The sequence below is a fragment of the Pseudopipra pipra genome, chromosome 1, assembly GCF_036250125.1.
Source record: "Pseudopipra pipra isolate bDixPip1 chromosome 1, bDixPip1.hap1, whole genome shotgun sequence".
NCBI lineage: Eukaryota > Metazoa > Chordata > Aves > Passeriformes > Pipridae > Pseudopipra > Pseudopipra pipra.
Window position 1 is genome coordinate 47,703,495 of NC_087549.1, and position 18,797 is coordinate 47,722,291.

General features: G+C 39.4%; 1 protein-coding gene across 9 annotated transcripts in view; it reads left to right on the forward strand.

Annotated features, from left to right (window-relative positions):
• Positions 1-18,797, forward strand: part of TMEM241 (transmembrane protein 241) — a 56,329-nt gene that overhangs the window by 35,605 nt on the left and 1,927 nt on the right. For 2 of the 9 annotated variants that reach the window (XR_010430696.1, XR_010430694.1), the window contains exons 14-15: positions 14,946-15,066; positions 16,759-16,823. The exons of 1 other annotated variant lie outside the window; for it this stretch is intronic. Coding sequence is in view for 5 of the 8 variants with exons in the window: in XM_064655276.1 (XP_064511346.1) it covers positions 16,759-16,823; positions 17,778-17,814 (102 nt within the window). In the remaining 3 variants the exon portion in view is untranslated. Of the gene's footprint in view, positions 1-12,709; positions 13,110-14,945; positions 15,067-16,758; positions 16,824-17,777; positions 17,863-17,897; positions 17,920-18,797 lie in introns of those variants that run through there. 6 more of the 9 variants (XM_064655259.1, XM_064655268.1, XR_010430695.1 and 3 more) reach the window with 5 other exon arrangements.

Sequence of the window (18,797 nt, forward strand, 5' to 3'; positions counted from 1 at the left end):
TCCTGGTGTCTTGGATTTTATGTTTTGTGTCTGTGTGTCTGCTTCTTTGGTCCCCATGGTGCCTTGAAGAAAATGGATACACTAGATCCCTCTTCATGTCAGTGCAAACAAAAAGGATAATATCCAATCTTAATGATTGGAAAAGTACTTACTGAAGCAGAAATTCTCTTTTTGCTGCTTCTCATGAAGTGGAGAAACCACAACTGCAGGTCTTCTGAGGCTCCTAGGCTGATTGTGCTCACTGCACCTTTTCGCAGACTGTTCACATTTTATCTGCTTTAATCCCAGGTGCAAACCAACCAAGAGAAATAAAATTAATTCATGCTTTCTTTTCCATATTTTTGCAGTCTTAAAGCCTCTGCTAAAGCATGTGCTTCTATTTGTATATCTCTTAATTCCTCTCTCACTGCTGCTTCACATGCAAGTGCTAGAAAATATTCTAGTCCAGAATGTCAGTTCCTTACTTCTGTTGAGGGCTATTTACTTGCAGGAAATAAGTGGTGCTCAAGAGTCCTGCCATGGATACTTTGTGAAGCAAATGGATCTCCTTGTTCTTTGCTGCCCTAGTGCATCAGGATTCTGTGTTTAAAAAGTCTGTTCAAAAATGTTATATGTATATCATAACCAGAAAAAGAATGTGTTTGATTTTCTGGCACTTGCCCACTTGGTTATATTGTAGACAGAAAAAGTGTCTTCTTTGCATGCTGCTGGGCTCAGGCAACAGTGACAGTGAGATTCTTGGCTGAAAATCACGTTGCTTTCTTGGCTAGGACCTCATAAAGCTTTATGCAAAAATGTCATAAACTCCCACTGAAATTCCATAAACACAGTGTGGTTTCATTCGGCAAAGATCCTGCCCTGTATGCAAGACTCTCTCAAGATCGCTCCTCACCCAACCTGGAGAAACTGTGCAGCTGCAAGCCAAGGCCCCAGGAGAGAGGGAGAATCGTGTGCTAGACCCATCTGGACTCTACTGATAGGAACTCTCCGTGGCACCAGCATTGTTAGAAGTGTGTCTCTAATCTGAGAAGGAGTTTCTGTGACCCTAAAGCTTTCAAGGATGCCAGGAAGGGGTTCATAAGAGCAGAAGTGAGCTGCTTCCAGCTACACATGTTGTGCACTGTAATGCACATGGATATGCACGCATATATGCATAAAGGTAACAATCCTTATTGCTTTGTGATTGGTCCTCACTGTATGAAATATGTACATTATTCTTCATACACGAAGTTGATTCCTGTGAGTCACGATGGGGACTATGCAAGTACCTTGGAAAAAAAAATGTGTTTCTCAGCTGAGCTTGACAAGCAGATAAGGCAATCAGTGTGCACTTCACTGCGTATGAAGGGTCTATAAAAAAGACCAGTTGCTGAAACCTTAAAAAATACAGGGGTTTGGGTAGTTTCCATGGAGACAGCTTGATAGTTATGTTGTAGCAGCCAACACTAATTACACCATATAATTGTTAGAAAGACATCAGTCTCCATAACAACTCCTTTGTGTGCTGCATGACCACTAAGCTGAGTGACACAGGCTCCCTGGGGCACTAATGCAGTTTAAGAAAACTGTCTTATAAGAACAGCTGAGACTTGTTGGAGATTTTGAATCTCCAGGTAATGGAAAACTTCAGTATTTTGAGAGGCGGTGTATAGGGCTGCAGTTGTGTATCCATTGAAAACGCTAGCTACACAGCTTTTGGACATAACAAATAAGTCACACAAATAAGTACATAAAGTTATGTGTTATGACTTGGAGGAAGTATTGCAGCACAGTTTTCATCTGTGCTCGATATAATCAATCCAGTCTTAGCAGACCTTAATTGATAGATTGAGCCCTAAGAGATGCTCTGAATTAGTTTGTTTCCTTTTATCCATTATGATATCCATTTGAAGTGTACATTTGGTATTGCCATTTTCTTGAACATAAAGCTAACAGTAGAAACACTAGCTTGGAGTATGTCTTTGGAAGGTACTTTTTCACTCCTACTGCTGACAAACTGTCTCTATATGCTTGACAGTAGAAAATTACAATTTAAAACTAAATTTTGTCAAATCTAAAAGAGTTTTGAATTGCAGAGGAGGGAGGTTCATTGCTTCCTCTGCATAATAGATTCCTAGTCTCTCAAGTTTTTATTTGGTCTCCTGGAGTTACTTACATATATGGAGAGCTGAGGTTGGTAGATGAATCATAAATGTGACAAAAAGAATGAGAACTGTTTTGGAAATAATTTCCGCTGCTAATACAGTGATGTAAATGCCAAAATTACATGGGAGAACTGCACACTATGTAACATACTAATGTAGAAGGTTTCAAAGCTAGCTAAGGCTGGGCTTCTAAAAATGAGCAAGAACAGCCACGTTCTTCTCCTTTGCTGGTTCCCTGTTCTTTTCCGGATCTGGATTGCTAGCTGCCTTGTTGATTCACCTTCATGGGTGAAATGTCTCCAGACTGTCTCACAGCTCTTGAGGGTAATCGTTGACCTCTCTCATAGGCACTTGGTGTCACACTTCAGGTGGCTTCCTTCAGAAACTTCTCATGTTTACAAGCTGCTGCTCTCTGAAATGGGGCTCCGTGTCTTTCCCTTCTTCCCCACCTTGGACCTGATCCCTGCCGGATCTCAAGTGCATTAATTTCTCAGTCTAACTATGTACACCTGTTTAAGGATTAGATTTTGACTTTCAGCAAAAGTCAGCAAACAACCATAGGGCTCTGGGGAACTCAGACTAAATGGCATATGTCCTGTTCCTCAAATATGTGGTGCTCAGGGAAATCACATAGGCTTCAGACAATCTCAGGAGATGTGAGTTGTTCTTGACCTATACATGGCTGGCATAGACAGGAAGAGGGCAGAGTCCAGCTTTTTCCATGTGTGTTACTATGGATGGTTGTTCTAAGGAGCCAGAAGGGAATGGGTCTGCCTTGCAGAGGCTTCCCCACCCTTTATGAGGGAATGGGAGGCCAAGACTATGATCAGCTATAGTCACTTCTGTCGCTGTCTTCCCATGCGTGGGACATGCAGGAACTGCTGAGGCCCACAAGGCTAAGTGTATAACCTTGTGACATTGCTCATAAAATGCATTACTCAAAATTGATCAGCTGTGTAAATGTTTTGAAAAAACTTTTTTCAAGTATCATATTTTTTAACGTTTCTGATGGAATATTTTGACCTTTCGTAATAGTGAATGGTTAGAAAGCCCTGGATAGACTTTTGTTTTTGAATGGAAAAATAAAACCTTAAAGAATACCAATTCTTCCTTGCAGTCCTTAGCATAATAATAATAATAATAGCATGTCACTTACTTTCCATTACATCATTACTAAAACAGCATAAACACACCAAAGAATGTCAATGCAGAGACTGCGTCTCTGTTATTGTTGGGTTATATGGAAAGGGGTCAGCAGGGAGATTTAGTTATCTGGTCTGGGAATTGTTTGTTTATGAAGCAGGCTTTCCCAAAGGAGTCATGAGATGGGAAATACAATAGGAAATGGACTTTATACATGCACAGAAATACCAAAACTGTAAGTGTCATGCGGGAGAGAGGTTGATGGAAACTTGCTATTTTTGCTAACAGATTTTTTAAAAAAAACTTGATTACGCATCCCAAAGTTTCCTATGCTATTTTGATACTACTGATATCCTCCACAGAGTCCTGAGTTAAGTCATGGCAGAAAAATGTTTTACATCTGATAGTGCTGACAAGGAACGTAAGCACTTCAGGTGTTTCTATTGATTTTAACAATGGAAAATTGCATTTTTATTGCTTTTAACTAAAACAGTCCCCTTAAGCCAGGCAACCTCATTGGTTCTCACAATCTCCTTGAACCCTTTGAGCAATATTTGGGCTTTCCATGCATAAGTAAAGCAGGATGTGTAGGATCTGTTTTCTTATAGCAGTGATACTGGGGACAAGAAACGGTTTGAAGATGCACACAAAAACCGCACAGGTCTTGAACTGACAGTGGCCTCAATCTGCAGTGTTCAGCCTGAGACCTTTGGGCAATCTGGCATGGAAAGAGCAATCTCTGAGAATGTGTGCAGCATCCTACCCAGCACCCCTTTACAGCAAAGTACTCCAGATATGATTAGTCCTGAGCTAGTCCTCATCTGGGTCATTTGAGTCAGTTGTGTAATGACTTCAGAGTGCACAACTGGGTGGGTGTTCACCTACCTGATGTCTGTGTGGATAAGAAAAGTTCACTGTTGGCTTCCCAGGTTGCTCAGGGAATATTTACTGCTCTCAGTCTTCAGGTGTGTTCTGTGAAATTATTGTCTGATATAGAACAATACGTAAGCACATGGCTTTGGGCTGAGTGTCCAACTGACTTGTAAAAAGACATTCAGGTTTTGTGATGCATGGGAACACACTGATGTAGCTTGTAACAAATGCCTTTGGCCCCATTTTTTTGCCTTAGTCACCTGATTGTTGAAGTTGACTTTCAGAAGTCGTGGTTCCTTGAACTATGTTCTCTTGCACTTTGAGAGAGATAGAACTGACAGTGGTTGAAAGAATCAGCCTGATTAATTTGGACTTTAGTAAGAATTATGAAATGGTGCCCATAAAGTAGCTAAATGCTGAAGAGTCATCACAGCCACTGAGCAGTCTATTATTAAAAAACACTGTCTGCTGGAACCAGATTTTTCTTTTCTCCTGAATGCCAGCTGAGCCACCACTGAGCCACTGCTGTGGAGGTCATGGTCCACCTTTGAGGAGTTTGGAACTGCATCCTCTCCTGCCATTGGTCGGAGGTCCTGATACTGCAAGGCAGTTACAGTAACAGTTCCTGGCTGATCTGGCTGTGGGCCCACCCATTGGCATCTAGCACTTGGGAAGAAGATAGACATAGGCAGATGCTGAGCTTGGTCCTTCCCAAGAAGCCAGCTCCTTTTGTGCCAGATATACATAGCAAACTGTCAGTTTGCCTGTTACATTCGCTGCTGTATTGGGTCTGGTTGAGCTGGAGTTCATTTCCCCACAGTAGCCCTCACAATGCTGTGCTTTGCATTGGTATCTAGAGGGGAGTTGATAACACACCAGTGTTTTGGCTACTGCTGAGCAGGGCAGGCACAGCATCAGCACTGTAACATTCCTTCCACAATCGAGGGCAAGATCCTGGGAGGGGACCCAAGTAGGCCAGCTGACCCAAACTGATCAAAGGGTTATTCTGTACCCTATGATGTCAGCTCCGATATAAAAGCTAAGGCACAGAGCAGGAGGGTGGACATTTGTTGTCTCCAATGACTGCCTGCTGAGGAACCATCACATTACCGAAGCCCTGCTTCTCGGGAGTAGCTGACCATCACTTCTCCTGGGAAGTAAAGGATAAACCCTGCTATGTTTCGCTTCTGCATGCACAAGCTTCGCTTTACTTTTTGCTTTAAATAAACTGCCTTATCCCAACCCACAAGTTGTTTTTTTTTTCCACCTTACTGTTTCCCCTGTCCCACTGGGAAGGGGAGTGATAGAGTGGCTGGGTGGGCACCTGGCATCCAGCCAAGGACAACCCACCACAACTGCTTACATGTGACAATGAAAAGCATGGTCGTCTTATCTGGGTTATCAGTCTCTGTCTCTTTATGGTAATTTCTATTTCATGATCTCATTAGGTGAAGAGTAACTTGCCGAAAGGCTAGCTCTTTCTGAGCTTAACATAAGATGAAGTGTATTTTATTGTGGTATTTTACAGCAGCAGAGGGTTAGTACAGCTGACTGCTCCCCAAAACTGAAAATCAGTGCTTTCCAAATCAGATAGAAAAAGTAATTGTTTAACACAGTGTATGATATTACTGACCAGTAGAATTTAAGGCATCAAACAGAAGATAATACTGAGACTGAGTAAAGGTAGAGAGATGTATATTTTTTACAGGTTCAAAAGGTTCCAGTGACTGAGTTGCTAGTAATTTCAGCAGAAGCAGACATTATATGGAAATGTTTCTAAGACAGCAGTGGAAAGATTAATGAACTGCATGCCATGAGATGGAAGTTTTGCATCAACTAAGATCAAGATGCAAATAACATCCTTTCCTCTGCTGTGCACATTGACTGCAGACTTGATGCATTAGGGGAGATCATAAATTCTCCTGAATTCTCTGCCATCAACCAATACGTGACTAAACAAACCCTCAGTCCCATCCAGTTGGTGTCTGCAATCCTGGTAGATAGGACACTTCATAGCTGTTGTTGTTGCTATTGCAGTGCTTACTCCATTAGACAAATATTTAATAATTCATAACATAAGAACAAGATGATGAATCACATTGCCCTGTCAGCTTCTGAGCTCAGAAGTTTCAGGGGAGAGACCTAATGTCAGGAGCAGTTTAAGGCCTTTGCAGTAATGAGGCAGCATATAAGGGAAAGAGACTCCTTGACAGGCTGAAAAGCTACAGGAAAAGCACAGTTAAGCATTATAATGCAGGAAGCATTTACACGAAACAGGAGGTATTGGGTCTTAAGTTTGGTGTAACCTGGAAATACAAATATATTTCAGCTTTTGGTCATATATACGTACATTAACAGTCAATCCGGTAATAGCAAGAATAGGAAAAAAGGTTCTTGGTGATATCAAAGAAAATCAAATTTATTTGGCCTAAAGAAGCCTTCTCATGTCCCTCGTTAAATGACTTCTGTTGTCCTTGCTTGACAAAGCTTCAGCATGGATTGTGCCTCTCATTTGCAGAACTGACCTAAACAGATGCTCTTAGTCTGGTGCATGTACACACACCTGTTTGAATCATGATTGATAGTGTTTCCATATCAGCAAAGTGTGCTTCAGGGAGAACATACAAGAATTGCACAGGGTTTTCCCTTTGTCCCCTTAGTACAGAACTGTAACTGAGAGTAATAATAGTATCTGGATTTACAGATTGTGACATTTAAGAGAAATATTTCAATATGAGCAGAGGTACTGTTAAAATTGAGTTCTGTACTACAACCACTCTATAGGCTGAAGATTGGTGGCACTTCTCCAGCTATCTCTAGTTACAGGAAGGGAAAATGTATGTTTTGGCCATTATCTCCAGGAGCAGAGGGCAAATTCTTCTTGTTTTGACTTTGGCTTTGACAGAAAGTCTGATCTTTATGTTTGACTGAAGATGGGGTGTAGTGGCTACTTGATATTCAAAAAGAAATAGCTACCATAATTTTCAACCCAATGTGGTATTTTACACGGAGCAAAGAGTTTTGATTTTCTTTAAAAGTCTCACTTTTTTTGAGGAAAACAAAATGAGTTGTAATGTGCTTGTAATAGTTCAGTCTTCTCTCATCTGTGATGTACATTTATATATTTCAATGGTATATATGTACTATATGTTTATATATGAATGATAGATAAATGTTTATACATTGATAGATGTAGGCCTTTCTGAAAAGGAGTCGTCTTGTCTTGCCTTGCCTTGTTCCTGTCTGATCATTGTAAATATGATCATGATATCCTACTTCTCCTAAGAGGAGAATGTTCTTACACAGATCCTATTAATTACATTCAGTAACACACATATCCTTCTTTACTTACTTTACTTTAACATGGTAAGTTGTTTCTGCAACACAAAATAATTGCCATATCTTTCTCTGTGGTGGCTCATGTAAGGTTTAAATAAAGAGACAGTGCAGAGCCAAGAAAATGAAGGTATTGCCACAGATTAGAAGAGCTGTCTGTGAGCTATACATGAAATCTTTGTATGGCTGAGAGCTGTAAGACAGGTGCCACATATCTTAAAGAGGTAAAGGCAGAGGATTCTCTAGAAGTGATTCAGAGGCAAGAGACATGAGTTTTTCTGAGCCTTTTCTGAATTGGGGAATGGGGCTGGGCACACAGCTGGGTTTCAGAATGACCTACTAACCACAGCTTCCCTAATGGCTCATTTTCTCCTGCAGCCAAACTGCTAATGAGATGCATACAGTACAAGAACAATAGCTTGGCCATTTTCATCTTATGAGGAATTAAAAAATTATGAAGTTACACAGTAGTTCAGCAGTTCTTTTGGTATTCACAGGATGCTTGGGGCTAAAAACTAGGTACTATAGAATATTAATCTGAAAGTATTGTATGTTAGTCATACACAGTTCATGTACTAATCTGGTAAGACAGAATGCTGGATGACTTTAAGGAAGCTGGTACAACCACCTGTTGCTCCAATCTTGGACTTGCAGAATCTTGGACTTGCAGAATCAGCATCATGGTTGTGTTGGTCATCAAATCCTGGAAATGAAAAGAACTTACAGAAAACAGCACCAAAACCAAATCTTCATAAATGAGATAGAAAGTAGAGGATGGATACGAAATTCTTTGAATAATCCATCTACATATGGGTATCTAGCCATAGAAATGCAGAGGATTATCTGCCCTCTAAATGCATACTAGGGATAATTAAGAAATCTACTTTTATTATAGCAGTTGAAAAGCTGATATATAGAAATACTCCTTTGCAATACAGAGATTATTGTTTTAGGTATTGGTAAAGTGAGAAAAAAAACCACTTTAAAATATGTGGGGGATTTTAAGCTTTGTCAGAAGTTAATTTTTATGAAAACCAGATAGATTCATTTACCCAAGAATTAAGTTTTGTCATTATCATGAGGCATTTGACTGCTAAGGCATGTTTAAACGTTGACTACTTTTGAGTCATAATACATGGAATTGATTGTGTTCTTAACCCCTGGAATTTACCATTATTGTTGTAATAATGCTCAAAAAAAAAAAAAAAGAAGAATAAAATATAAGGAAAGGGCAGAAGAGAGTGACCAAAAACTCATTTGAGAAAAAAGAGACTTTAGGGAAGATGGAGATGAGTGCAGGCATTTAGGCAAATAAGAAATAAAGATTCTAAAAGAAATTTGCAGCAGCTGGAAAAACTTCTGTGTGGCTGGATCAAAGCTCTGTGGATCATGAAGTTACTGACTCTGTCACCGTTGTCATGGTGCCACTGTTGCCATGGTGCCAGCAGCACCAGATTATCCTTTAGGGAACAGCCTGTGTGTCAGAAGGGTTAAAGGGTTTTCTTCCTTCAGGAGAGCTGAGCAGAGTCCGCCTATAAGTGATGTGCACCTAAGTGTGCTGTAATGCACAAACTCATTGCAGTGTCCCCCGATTTCATAGACTGACGGTCTCCAGTTAAGTCTGTCAGAGAATGAAAACCCTTAGGGCATGTCTGCACTTTGGTCAGGCTGTGAGGGTACGCAGCAGACATGCTTAAGTTAGCTTTAAACTAATAGGGAGAATTGAGAAGGAAGCCTGGTTTGCTTTCCCCCCTCTTTCAATGTATTTTACTTTGGATTGTTTCTTTCCCTTGTTTGGCCTGCTCAGCTTTTCAGGTAGAATCATGGCATTGCTGTTTCCTTTGGGAAGAGCCATTATTTTGGTGGTTCAAGGCTAAAACTTCATTACCTTTCCTTGGAAAAAGGCTTGTATCTGCTTAAGATCCATCCTTGTCAGTGCATTAATTAGTAGTGCTCCTTCAGGGGCTTTGTTATCACCTGAAGCCTGTAGGTTAAGCAGCATATATTGTCTTGCTTTTCAACTGGTAACAGCAGACCCCAGAGCAAAGTTGAAAACTCTCACAGTTCGTTTCATTGTATTGATTAATACAACTAAATCAATAGCTAGAGGGAGGAGGCTTTACAGGAGAGTTGGTCAGAGGAATTTTGCCTGCATTTGCTGTATTTCTTTTTTAACCAGAGATTGTTTGCAAAAAGCCTTTGAGCTTCTAGAAATGATTGCACAGAAAGCCTTATCATTGCAATAGGCAATATACTTGAAAGCTTCCAGGGAGGTTTTTATTTCTGGGTAGGTCATCCCCAAAGCTGACCTGAAATTGAACAGCTAATGCTACTTTGATTTTGGTCTGGTTCTGCATGCAGCATTCATTCAGATACTTAATTCTGCTCAGGATGGAGGAGATCTGTTCACAGCATCTGTAGCTGTTAATGGTGCTTTATTTTGATTGATGATCATGGGGAAAAAATATTACTTTTTTTCTACACAGTTTGTTTGTATTTTTTTCCCCTATGCTGTTTACAAGCAATCCTGCTGTACTGGACATTAGTTCTAGTCCCATGCTGTCTTTCTTATGAGGGAGGATATGTACCATGTCTGTCATCTTTAGGAGGGGTTTTTGCTGCCAACTAATGGCAGGTTTCCAGTGATGGTACCAGCCTTCCACAGTGAGCTTTCCGGTGGTCTTATTGGTGCCTCTCCTTGTTCACTGCTGACTTTCTGCAGTTTGAAACCTCACAATCACCACCTGCTCTATGAAGATCTCCTCTCAAGTCTGGTTTATTTCAAAAAGATTTGTCAGTACATGCTGGACCACTTCAGTCAGGGTTTGGACAAGGGAGATCTCAGTCCCTCAGTGTTTTTCCATGTATTTGGCTGTCCCAGTTCAATGCCTTCATCTGTTCATCTGTTTCTGTAGCTACTGAATGTCTGTGAATGAAAGTATTCCTGCTAGGGTGCAGAGAATTTACCCATCTGGCGATGTTTGGTTGCCTTAAATTTGGATATAGCAAAACCAAGGAGAGCTAGATAGAGATGGCTTGTAGACAAGCTGAGATGAAAAATGTGTGCAAACAGGGGAAAGATATTAATAGCTTAGAAAATTCATGTGAATTAATGAATACGGAAGATGGCATTAAAATATTAGCTATTCCTTTTTTTCTATTCTGAAGATTTTTGGTTTGTTTTTGCTATACTTCCACATCTGACATAACATTTTGTGTGCACATATGTACATATGTTTACGTAAACATATGTACAAAAGAGATGTAACTCTGAAATCTGGGAAATTATTTCAGTGACTCTCCTTCAAGAAACAAAAGATTATGTGTTTTTACTGATGTTTACCTGCTGTAATTTTTACCTTTTTGATAGTACTGGATTATCTTGGTGTAGCTGTTTTCAGTGTCACTAACAGTGATCCATTTCCCTGGTGATTTTTGATGATTATCTTAGCAGCTGGTTAAACCACGCAGAAGAGGGACAAAACGAATATTATGTCTATAAAAAGCTTGATATTGCTTTAATTCCAACAGTAGAATGAAAACAAAGGTTATGTACATCAGAAGCCTTTTCCTGATGTTTTGAGAAGACGATCTGATGGTAAATAGAAAGATTTATTTTGAACAGTGAGTGAACTTGATGAGCTGTTTCAAAACACTGTCTTTGGAAAAAATACGCGTTTTTGTAAGGACAGAGGTTTTGGCAGTTTGGGGAAGTGAGGTTACAAGGATTGGCTCTGTGTGCACAAATTAAGGAAAACTTTTGTAAAGTATTCTGTGTTCGCTTACAGCGAGAACTATGACATTTAACTTTTTAACAGTTTAAAAGTATCAGAGGCAACATACTTTTTATGTGGTGTGTACAAGTATGGTTGTAATATTAACAAATCATGGTCATGTCAGGACTAAATCCCCCCCCATATCTTTCCATTTCAAATAGGAAGATTAAATCAGAATCTAAAATTTGAAAATGTCCTCATCTGTGTTCTTGGCTGTATAAACAATATGTTCTTGAACAGCTCAGAAATGCTAGATATTCAGAAGCTACAACCAGCTTCTGCAACTTGAAAATCTTTTTCTAAAGTAATTGTAAAGTCAGGGATGAAAGGAATCAATGATAATTTTGTCAAGAATGACACATTTATCTAGCCCAGTGCTGGCTGGTTTTAACTGATCAAGATTTGACACACTAGTAGCTGTGGTATAACCACAGCTGGTCAATGGGGAAGGCAAGACAGAGAAGAGTACAGAGTTCCACATTCCTGTATCTCCCTGGATGCAAGTTCCTGCTTTGCCAAGGACCAGGAACCCTTAGAATGCCATCAGACTTACCAGAGTTTTCTGATGTTATGTGTTCAAGAAAAAGATATAATAGGGAAGTTGGCTCAATAGTGATCTTGCCTTTTCTTAAGATCCTTCAGCAAGAAATTCTCCAAACAGCCTGTATTTTTTTATTTTGTAATCTATAAAACTAAATTAATTTCTAATTATAACATAAATTCCATTTTCCCCCAATTTTTTTAAACAACATTTATGAAACAAATTTTACTGTCACTTCTGAATCCTTTTTCTTGTCTGATCATGATGTGATTAGGAGAAAGGAGATCATTCATGCCATGAGTTGTGCAGGGGTCTGTCTATCCAAGTTTCTTGGGAACTCTTTAAAGATAGTAGTTAATAGTGCATCCCTCCACTCCCAAGTCACTAAAGCAGATTTACAAAAACCAGATGCATGAGAGCTTATTCTTTCCTATACCTACTTTTTTCCTGTGCAAAGGTGATTTTGAATGCTGGATTTGTCCCTACTCTACAACAAGTTCTTCCACACATTAGGATATTCGTGCTTTATGGATCTTAGTCTGTTACCCAGATCTTCAATGATGCTGTTGTTTTTCTAGTAGCCAGTAATTCAGCCTGATAAGTGGCAAGCTGGAGCTCTGGAATTAACTCCCTTCTTCTCTTTGGATCCTGAAGTTGGGCACTGTGTTGTCCTTGAGAACAGCTTGTTAAATGTAAATGACAATGTAAACAGTGTATGGGATGTTTTATGGCATCCAGGCCTGTCTTTGGTTCCCAGAATGATGTTGATCCCTGAAGTTTTCACCCTTTTCTGTGGGGATGGGGACCTGAATTTTGGAATGTCCTCCAATGAAGAAGTTTGATACCTCTTAACTGGCTGAGTTGCCCTCTGTTTTTTTCTCCTGGTTCTTGTTCAGTCCCTGTATTATTACCTGACTATTCAGGCCCAGTCTTTTGTGTGGAGGAGATCAGCCCACTCTCCTCTTATGCACAGACCTCTTCCTAGGTAAGTATCCATCACAAGGATATGCTGATACACTGTGTAAAGAACTAGAACTGGTTTGATTGAGATAACAAACACAGTTTGAAATGCCAAGATTTTTAATAATTTTTAAAATTACTTGTAAATAACACAGTGATTGAAACTACAGAAATGGTTGAAATCAAGAAAAATAGGTGTTAATAAAGTGTTCCTTTAAATGGGTCTTGTTTCCAAAATACAATGGAATGACATGCTAAACTTAGATTTATTTTAGGAAATAATATTTTAACCTTTTTAACCTTTTTTTTTTTTGGTGCAAGGAAGGGTTTGAAATGATTTCTTAGGATAAAATGTTTTGTTAAGTGATGCTCCACTTGGATTTTTTTCCTAATCGTGGAAAGCTGTGTCAGAATTTTGGGAGAAACTTTCAGGATATGGATGTTTTTAAAGTAGCTTTTGCAATACTGCCTGCTCACAGTTCCTTTAAGCAAATAAATAGACAGAGTCTATGGAGCTGCTCCTGTTTCTAAAATAGTTGATGTTCAACCATCCAGTCTGTATAATTTGATAGAATAGTGACTGTATGTCAAAATCTTCAGGACCTTTGTTCAAAATGGGTGTATTATAGCTGAATAAAATTTTCCTTTCCATCTCTTGATTTTAAAGATTCAGCATCAAAATATATTTGGAAATCATTAACTTTAGTTTGCCCTTTAACTTGCTTTCTTTTGTCTTGCAAGCTCATTCCTTTTCCTAAGGCATCTAAATGCCTAGGAGGACAACTGTGACCTTTAAAGTGAAGAAAGAGAGATTACTGCACTTAGCTTGTTGTGATTTGGGGTTTTTTTTAAAGGCCATTCAGAACATCAATGTAGGTGGTTTTTTTTTCAAACTAAATGTGCACTTAAAACACTTCAGACGATGCTGAAATGTACTTAAAGGAAAATTACCTTCTGTACTATGTCCCTAGATTTTAGATTTTTCCCTGGAACAAATTATATAGTTAGCTTCTCTGAAGACTTGTTTTTCATTTTTAAATATATTCCTCTTTCAAGGTAAACAATCAAAGGTGGACATTTTAGCAATGTGTTTTCCTTTTGGTTTGTTTTGTGGTTTGTTTTTTTTTTCCTTACACACGCTTACTTCCAACCCACATTTTGTCTGTCTTTGGCACTGAGACACTCTTACATAATTTTTTAAAAATACAGCCGTGTTCAGCTATAATAGTCCAAGAGGCTACAGCCTTCATTTTTGCAGAGGTTTGGGATGATGGCAGTAGAATGGTGTATTGTTTCTGATAAGGCCTGTGTTGGGAGGGTTCTTAAATGCCTGTTTCTCTGCTGTTGGCCTCGGTTCTCAAGTTTCTAATAAACAAGGCACTACAAGGGAGTGGGTGACACAACTTTAAGTTGTGCCACTTCTCAAGTGCAGCTCTTCAGTTTCTTTTGGGAGAAGAGCTTAAAGAAAAGAATGCTCTGTAGATACCACAGCTGCCATACTTTGTTCATTTCTGTTGACGTGCTCGGTAATTAGTATTGTATATTTTTATGTAATGAATTAACGTTAACCTAAAATAAACTCAGTACAGTTAATTCTACAAGCATTCACACTGATGTAAACGAGAAATAGTTCCTTGTAGGTCAATGCATCTGCTGCAGTGTGTGTAAGGAGAGAATCCAGCCTGCTATAACAAGATGTGAATGTATTTTAGAGCGCTGCATTTGAACTGATGGATATCTAACCTCGGAGCTGTATTTAGGTAAAGTGCAGGAAGGATTCAGCTCCTGAATGGTTAAATTCCACTGTTTCGAGTAGGTGTCAGCTCTCTCTGGCTGCAAATGACTATGCATGTGCACAGTTGCAATATGATCTGCTTGAGTTTTGAAGAATAATTCTACGTTTATGACTTGTTCTTTGTCAGTCTCTTTTTGGTACATATATTTAGTTGTATGTTTGCTTGTATGTATACATAAAAGAGTATAGGAGTAGAGCTGATACACATCTCTGATTTTCCCTTGGAATAGGGGCTCACTTTTTCCATTGGCTTTAAGCTTTACATCATTGCCTGTGTTATACACAGTTGGCAGTGTGAAAATACTTAAGTCAGATGAAATTAGTATCAGGACTATGTCTGTGATTGTATTGATACCAGCAATTTTGCATTTGTGCAGGAATGGAGTGGGTCTGCAGTCTTGTGGTATCCTGCCTGGATCAAGTCCATCTCCTGCTTCATTTCCTCTGTCAGGTGCCTGGTCTATAGGCAAATGGAGAACAATCAGGGTGTGATTTATGGTGACATCTAGGAAGGAGAAAAGCCATCTGTATGCCTGACTCTTCCTAAAGTAGGAAACATCCCCAAATAGGCCAAAGGAGGTATTCATTGTGTAGTCCCCATTGGGCACCGTCGCTCCTGTGTGGCGCATACTACCGTTGCGTGGTCTTACTGCTAGCTTTAGATTATTGTCCCCTCTCCAGCTAACTCTTAGAGTGGGGCTGGAGAAGTGACATACAACCACCTCTTCTTCATCTGCCGCTGCTGGTGATCCTGCACTGATTATATTCCAGGCAGATTCAGAACCCAACTTTTAAAATGTGACCGTAACAAATGTAGTAGGTATTGACTGATACACTGTTAGTCCAAGCTCTGGTGCACAGAATCCACTATGAAATGGTATTTGCTTCCCTAATGCACACATAGTAGTGTTTTATAAGTAATAGATTACGGAATGAAGTTTCTGCTGTCTCCCCTGGGAGTCAACTAGGCAAACAACGATTAGGAAATCTTAGCTGATAATTGTTTAAATGTTTTGTTTCTTAATTTCATCTTTTTCCTTGGGCAATTTTGTATTATCCGAAATAGTTCCTTTCATTCCTCAGTGCTTGTGTTTTCCAAGTATTTGTAAACCACTACCAAGTCTTCCTTTCCCACAGGCATTGCTTATCCTAACTGTTGACTGAAAATCAATCCCCCCATCTAATGACTCTGTCACTGTTCTTTGAACTCTTTCCATTTTACATTATCCATCTGGCAACAAAATGTCCAAAACTGCACACAGGCTGCAGATGTGGTAGCTCTGTAGCTGCTGAGGCAGGGATCTGTATGTCAAGATCTAGCTGTTTCTGGGATCAGTACTAGGAAAGTATAAAATCATTTCTCTTCAGCTTCTCTGCCCAGGACACCTTGTGGTAATGAGAGATTTGTGATATAAACCTACCGAAGTTGTGGGTTTTTCCTTTACCCTATACTCTGATAATTTTTCTTTTTTTATTTTTTTAATACACCCATAAACACATTTTAAGCTCTCATTCTCCTCAAAAATGCGAGGCTTTCCAAACATGGGATCTGACTGCTCTCCCCAGTCTGTTGTTGGCAAGTAAAAACCAGCAGGGTTCTATGCCAGGCCAGGTGGGATGTGTGATAGAACCCTGCTCTGGTTCCCTGCCCTCCCTCTGCTGTGTCCTGGGTTCTATAGGAGTCAGAACTGAACTGTGATGCATGACTGTCATACTGTTTTCTCCACTGGTTTCCCAGCCTGATGTTTTGCAGCACGTTTTGCCCACGTTTTCTCAGCAATACCCCACAATCAGGTTCCTGCCCTAAGCTAGCTGTGCAGCTCTTGTGTCCCTGTCTGCTGGGTCCTTTTCTGCTCTTTCTGACCTGTCTCCAACTGGCTGAGGGGGAAAGGAGGTGCCTGTATGTGATCTCTGTACTTACATTGGGAAGAAGGCTGGGCAGGAGGGTAAACTGTCTTCAGCGATGCCTCGCTGTTTGTCACAGACCCATTTGGTTTCTCCTGTACATTGACTGTCTATTTTAGGTACTGCATCTACTGCTTAAGAAAACAAAAGAAAAAATAAAAGGAAAAAATATGACTGCATATACAGAAATTAAATTTCAGCAAAAGTATTCCAGTTTTCATTTATGATAGTACAAGTTCACAAAGTGGTTTTTTGTTGTTTTTTTTTTGTTTTTCAATTTAACAGGTTATCACTGCTAGCTTATCACCATTCTTCTTTGCCATGACTGCCAATGTACTGACAATTTCTTGGTAAGTGCCTACACGAGCTTTTTTCTTCACAGTAAAAATGAATTTCCATACAGTGCTTTGTGTGGAAATACTTTTAAATGTCAAGTTCTATTGCTGCCAGTATTATTTTGCATGTAAGGAGAACCAGGTGTGCAGTGATGGATGCAGTACAGTAATAAGAAGAGTGTTTCTTCTGCCTCTGTGGGAGAACATGGACATTTTGGATGTTAAGCCTTGCCACAATTCACTCAGCATGTTTTACCGCTAGGCAAATAGATGCAATAGGCAAATAAATGACCCATCAAAGTCATGCTACAATTTAGTGGCAGAATTGGAAATAAAACACTGGAGCCAAGGTTTGCTGACATCGTTTTAACCAAAAGGGTGCATTCAAGTTTCCCTAACACACTGTGTACTGTGAATGCATAAAATGAAAACAGTAGAAAGTAATGATGATAAACTTTTTCCAAAGCTGTATCTGGATTTTGAAATGTGTGGCCACACATTATGAATCACCTAACCTGAATTTTTTTAGGTAGTAACGTAAAGGATTGTGGTGCAAGCTCCTTTGGTCAAAGGCAGTGTTTTTGATCTGTGTTTGTATAGCACCCAGCAAAAGGGAATCACAGACCATAGCTGATGCTCCTAAATGCTTCTGCTGTGCAAATAACATCTCAGTATGGGATTAGGCATGTATCTCTTAGGATGGCTTTGTTAATGGAAATAAAAATCTGCTTTCCTTTGAAAAGCTTTAGTCTTCCTTTTTGTACCTTACAGTTTGATTGCCATCCTAAAGACTAAGCTCTGCACTGAGTGGAATTAGCATATTCTTTTTTCAGGTGTGATAAAATTGTTACAGAAAGAAGAATCTCAGTGCAAACCAGCCCCGTTTACCTGTGTGTGAATATGCATTCCTATGTGTATTTTAGGCACATGTAATCTCGAGTGCTGAAATAAGCTGTGTATTTTTTTTAGTGCTAGGAATACCCGTGACCTGTGTGTAAGAGACTAAACTAGTATCAATGCACCTACAACACTCCTAGTCGAGGCCATTAACTTGCTGCTCTTCACCGTGTTTTACATGTGTTTGTGCAGGTCTATCATGTGCGTGCTAGAGGTAGGCTCGGATTAAATATATGTATTCACTGACACGTATACTAAAAAATAATGTGTACCTTTGTTAATGTGAGCACGTGGACCCATGTAGTTGCACACATACCACATGCCCTGTATGCACTTCAAGTTATATAAATGATGGACACTTCTGTATGTTTAAGAGAAACTTTGCTTTAGCCCTTGGGCCACTGTTACACTTTAATTGTGATAATTCAAAAAGAAAACCATTTCTTTTATTTATTTCTTTAATTTGAATTCTCATATTGCTTGTGCATCGGCAGTGTCTTGGCTTATCAGCAAAACTTTGGGAATGGTTTTTTAGATCATAGCAGCTGCAGAACACTCATGAGATCATTAATCACTGAGGATTTTAGTGTTGGTTCAGTGTTGTCATGGACAATATCATATGTTAATTTTTGAATGACAGGCAAATGCAGTTAGCTGTCCCCCCACTATAAGCAGAAGCTGAAGGATTTGCCAGATGGTAAATTGAAGGTAAATCAAGGGTTGGCATTTAGCCGTGGTTTTTGCTCTGCTTTATCTTGAAGATATAACAATGGTTTCTAGTGGCCTAGTAATCTGGCTTCTTCTTCTCTTATGTAGGATATATGATATTAAAGAACAGTTTAGATGCAGGCATCTTTTTACGGAATGGGGCTGTGCAGTTTACTATCTTTTGTACAGAATTGCCAGTCTAATTTTTGGGATGGTATGTCAAAGTTAGGTTTGTTTTTTAAAGTCTCTGTTAAAAATTTGGAAAATTACTCTGTAGAAATGGGAAAAAAACCCCTTAGTTTCCAAAGAAATTAATGCAGAGTGTATGTTTATAACTGGAGATGAAATCCAGGCAAGACAGTGGGGTTAATCCTCTCCAAAGAA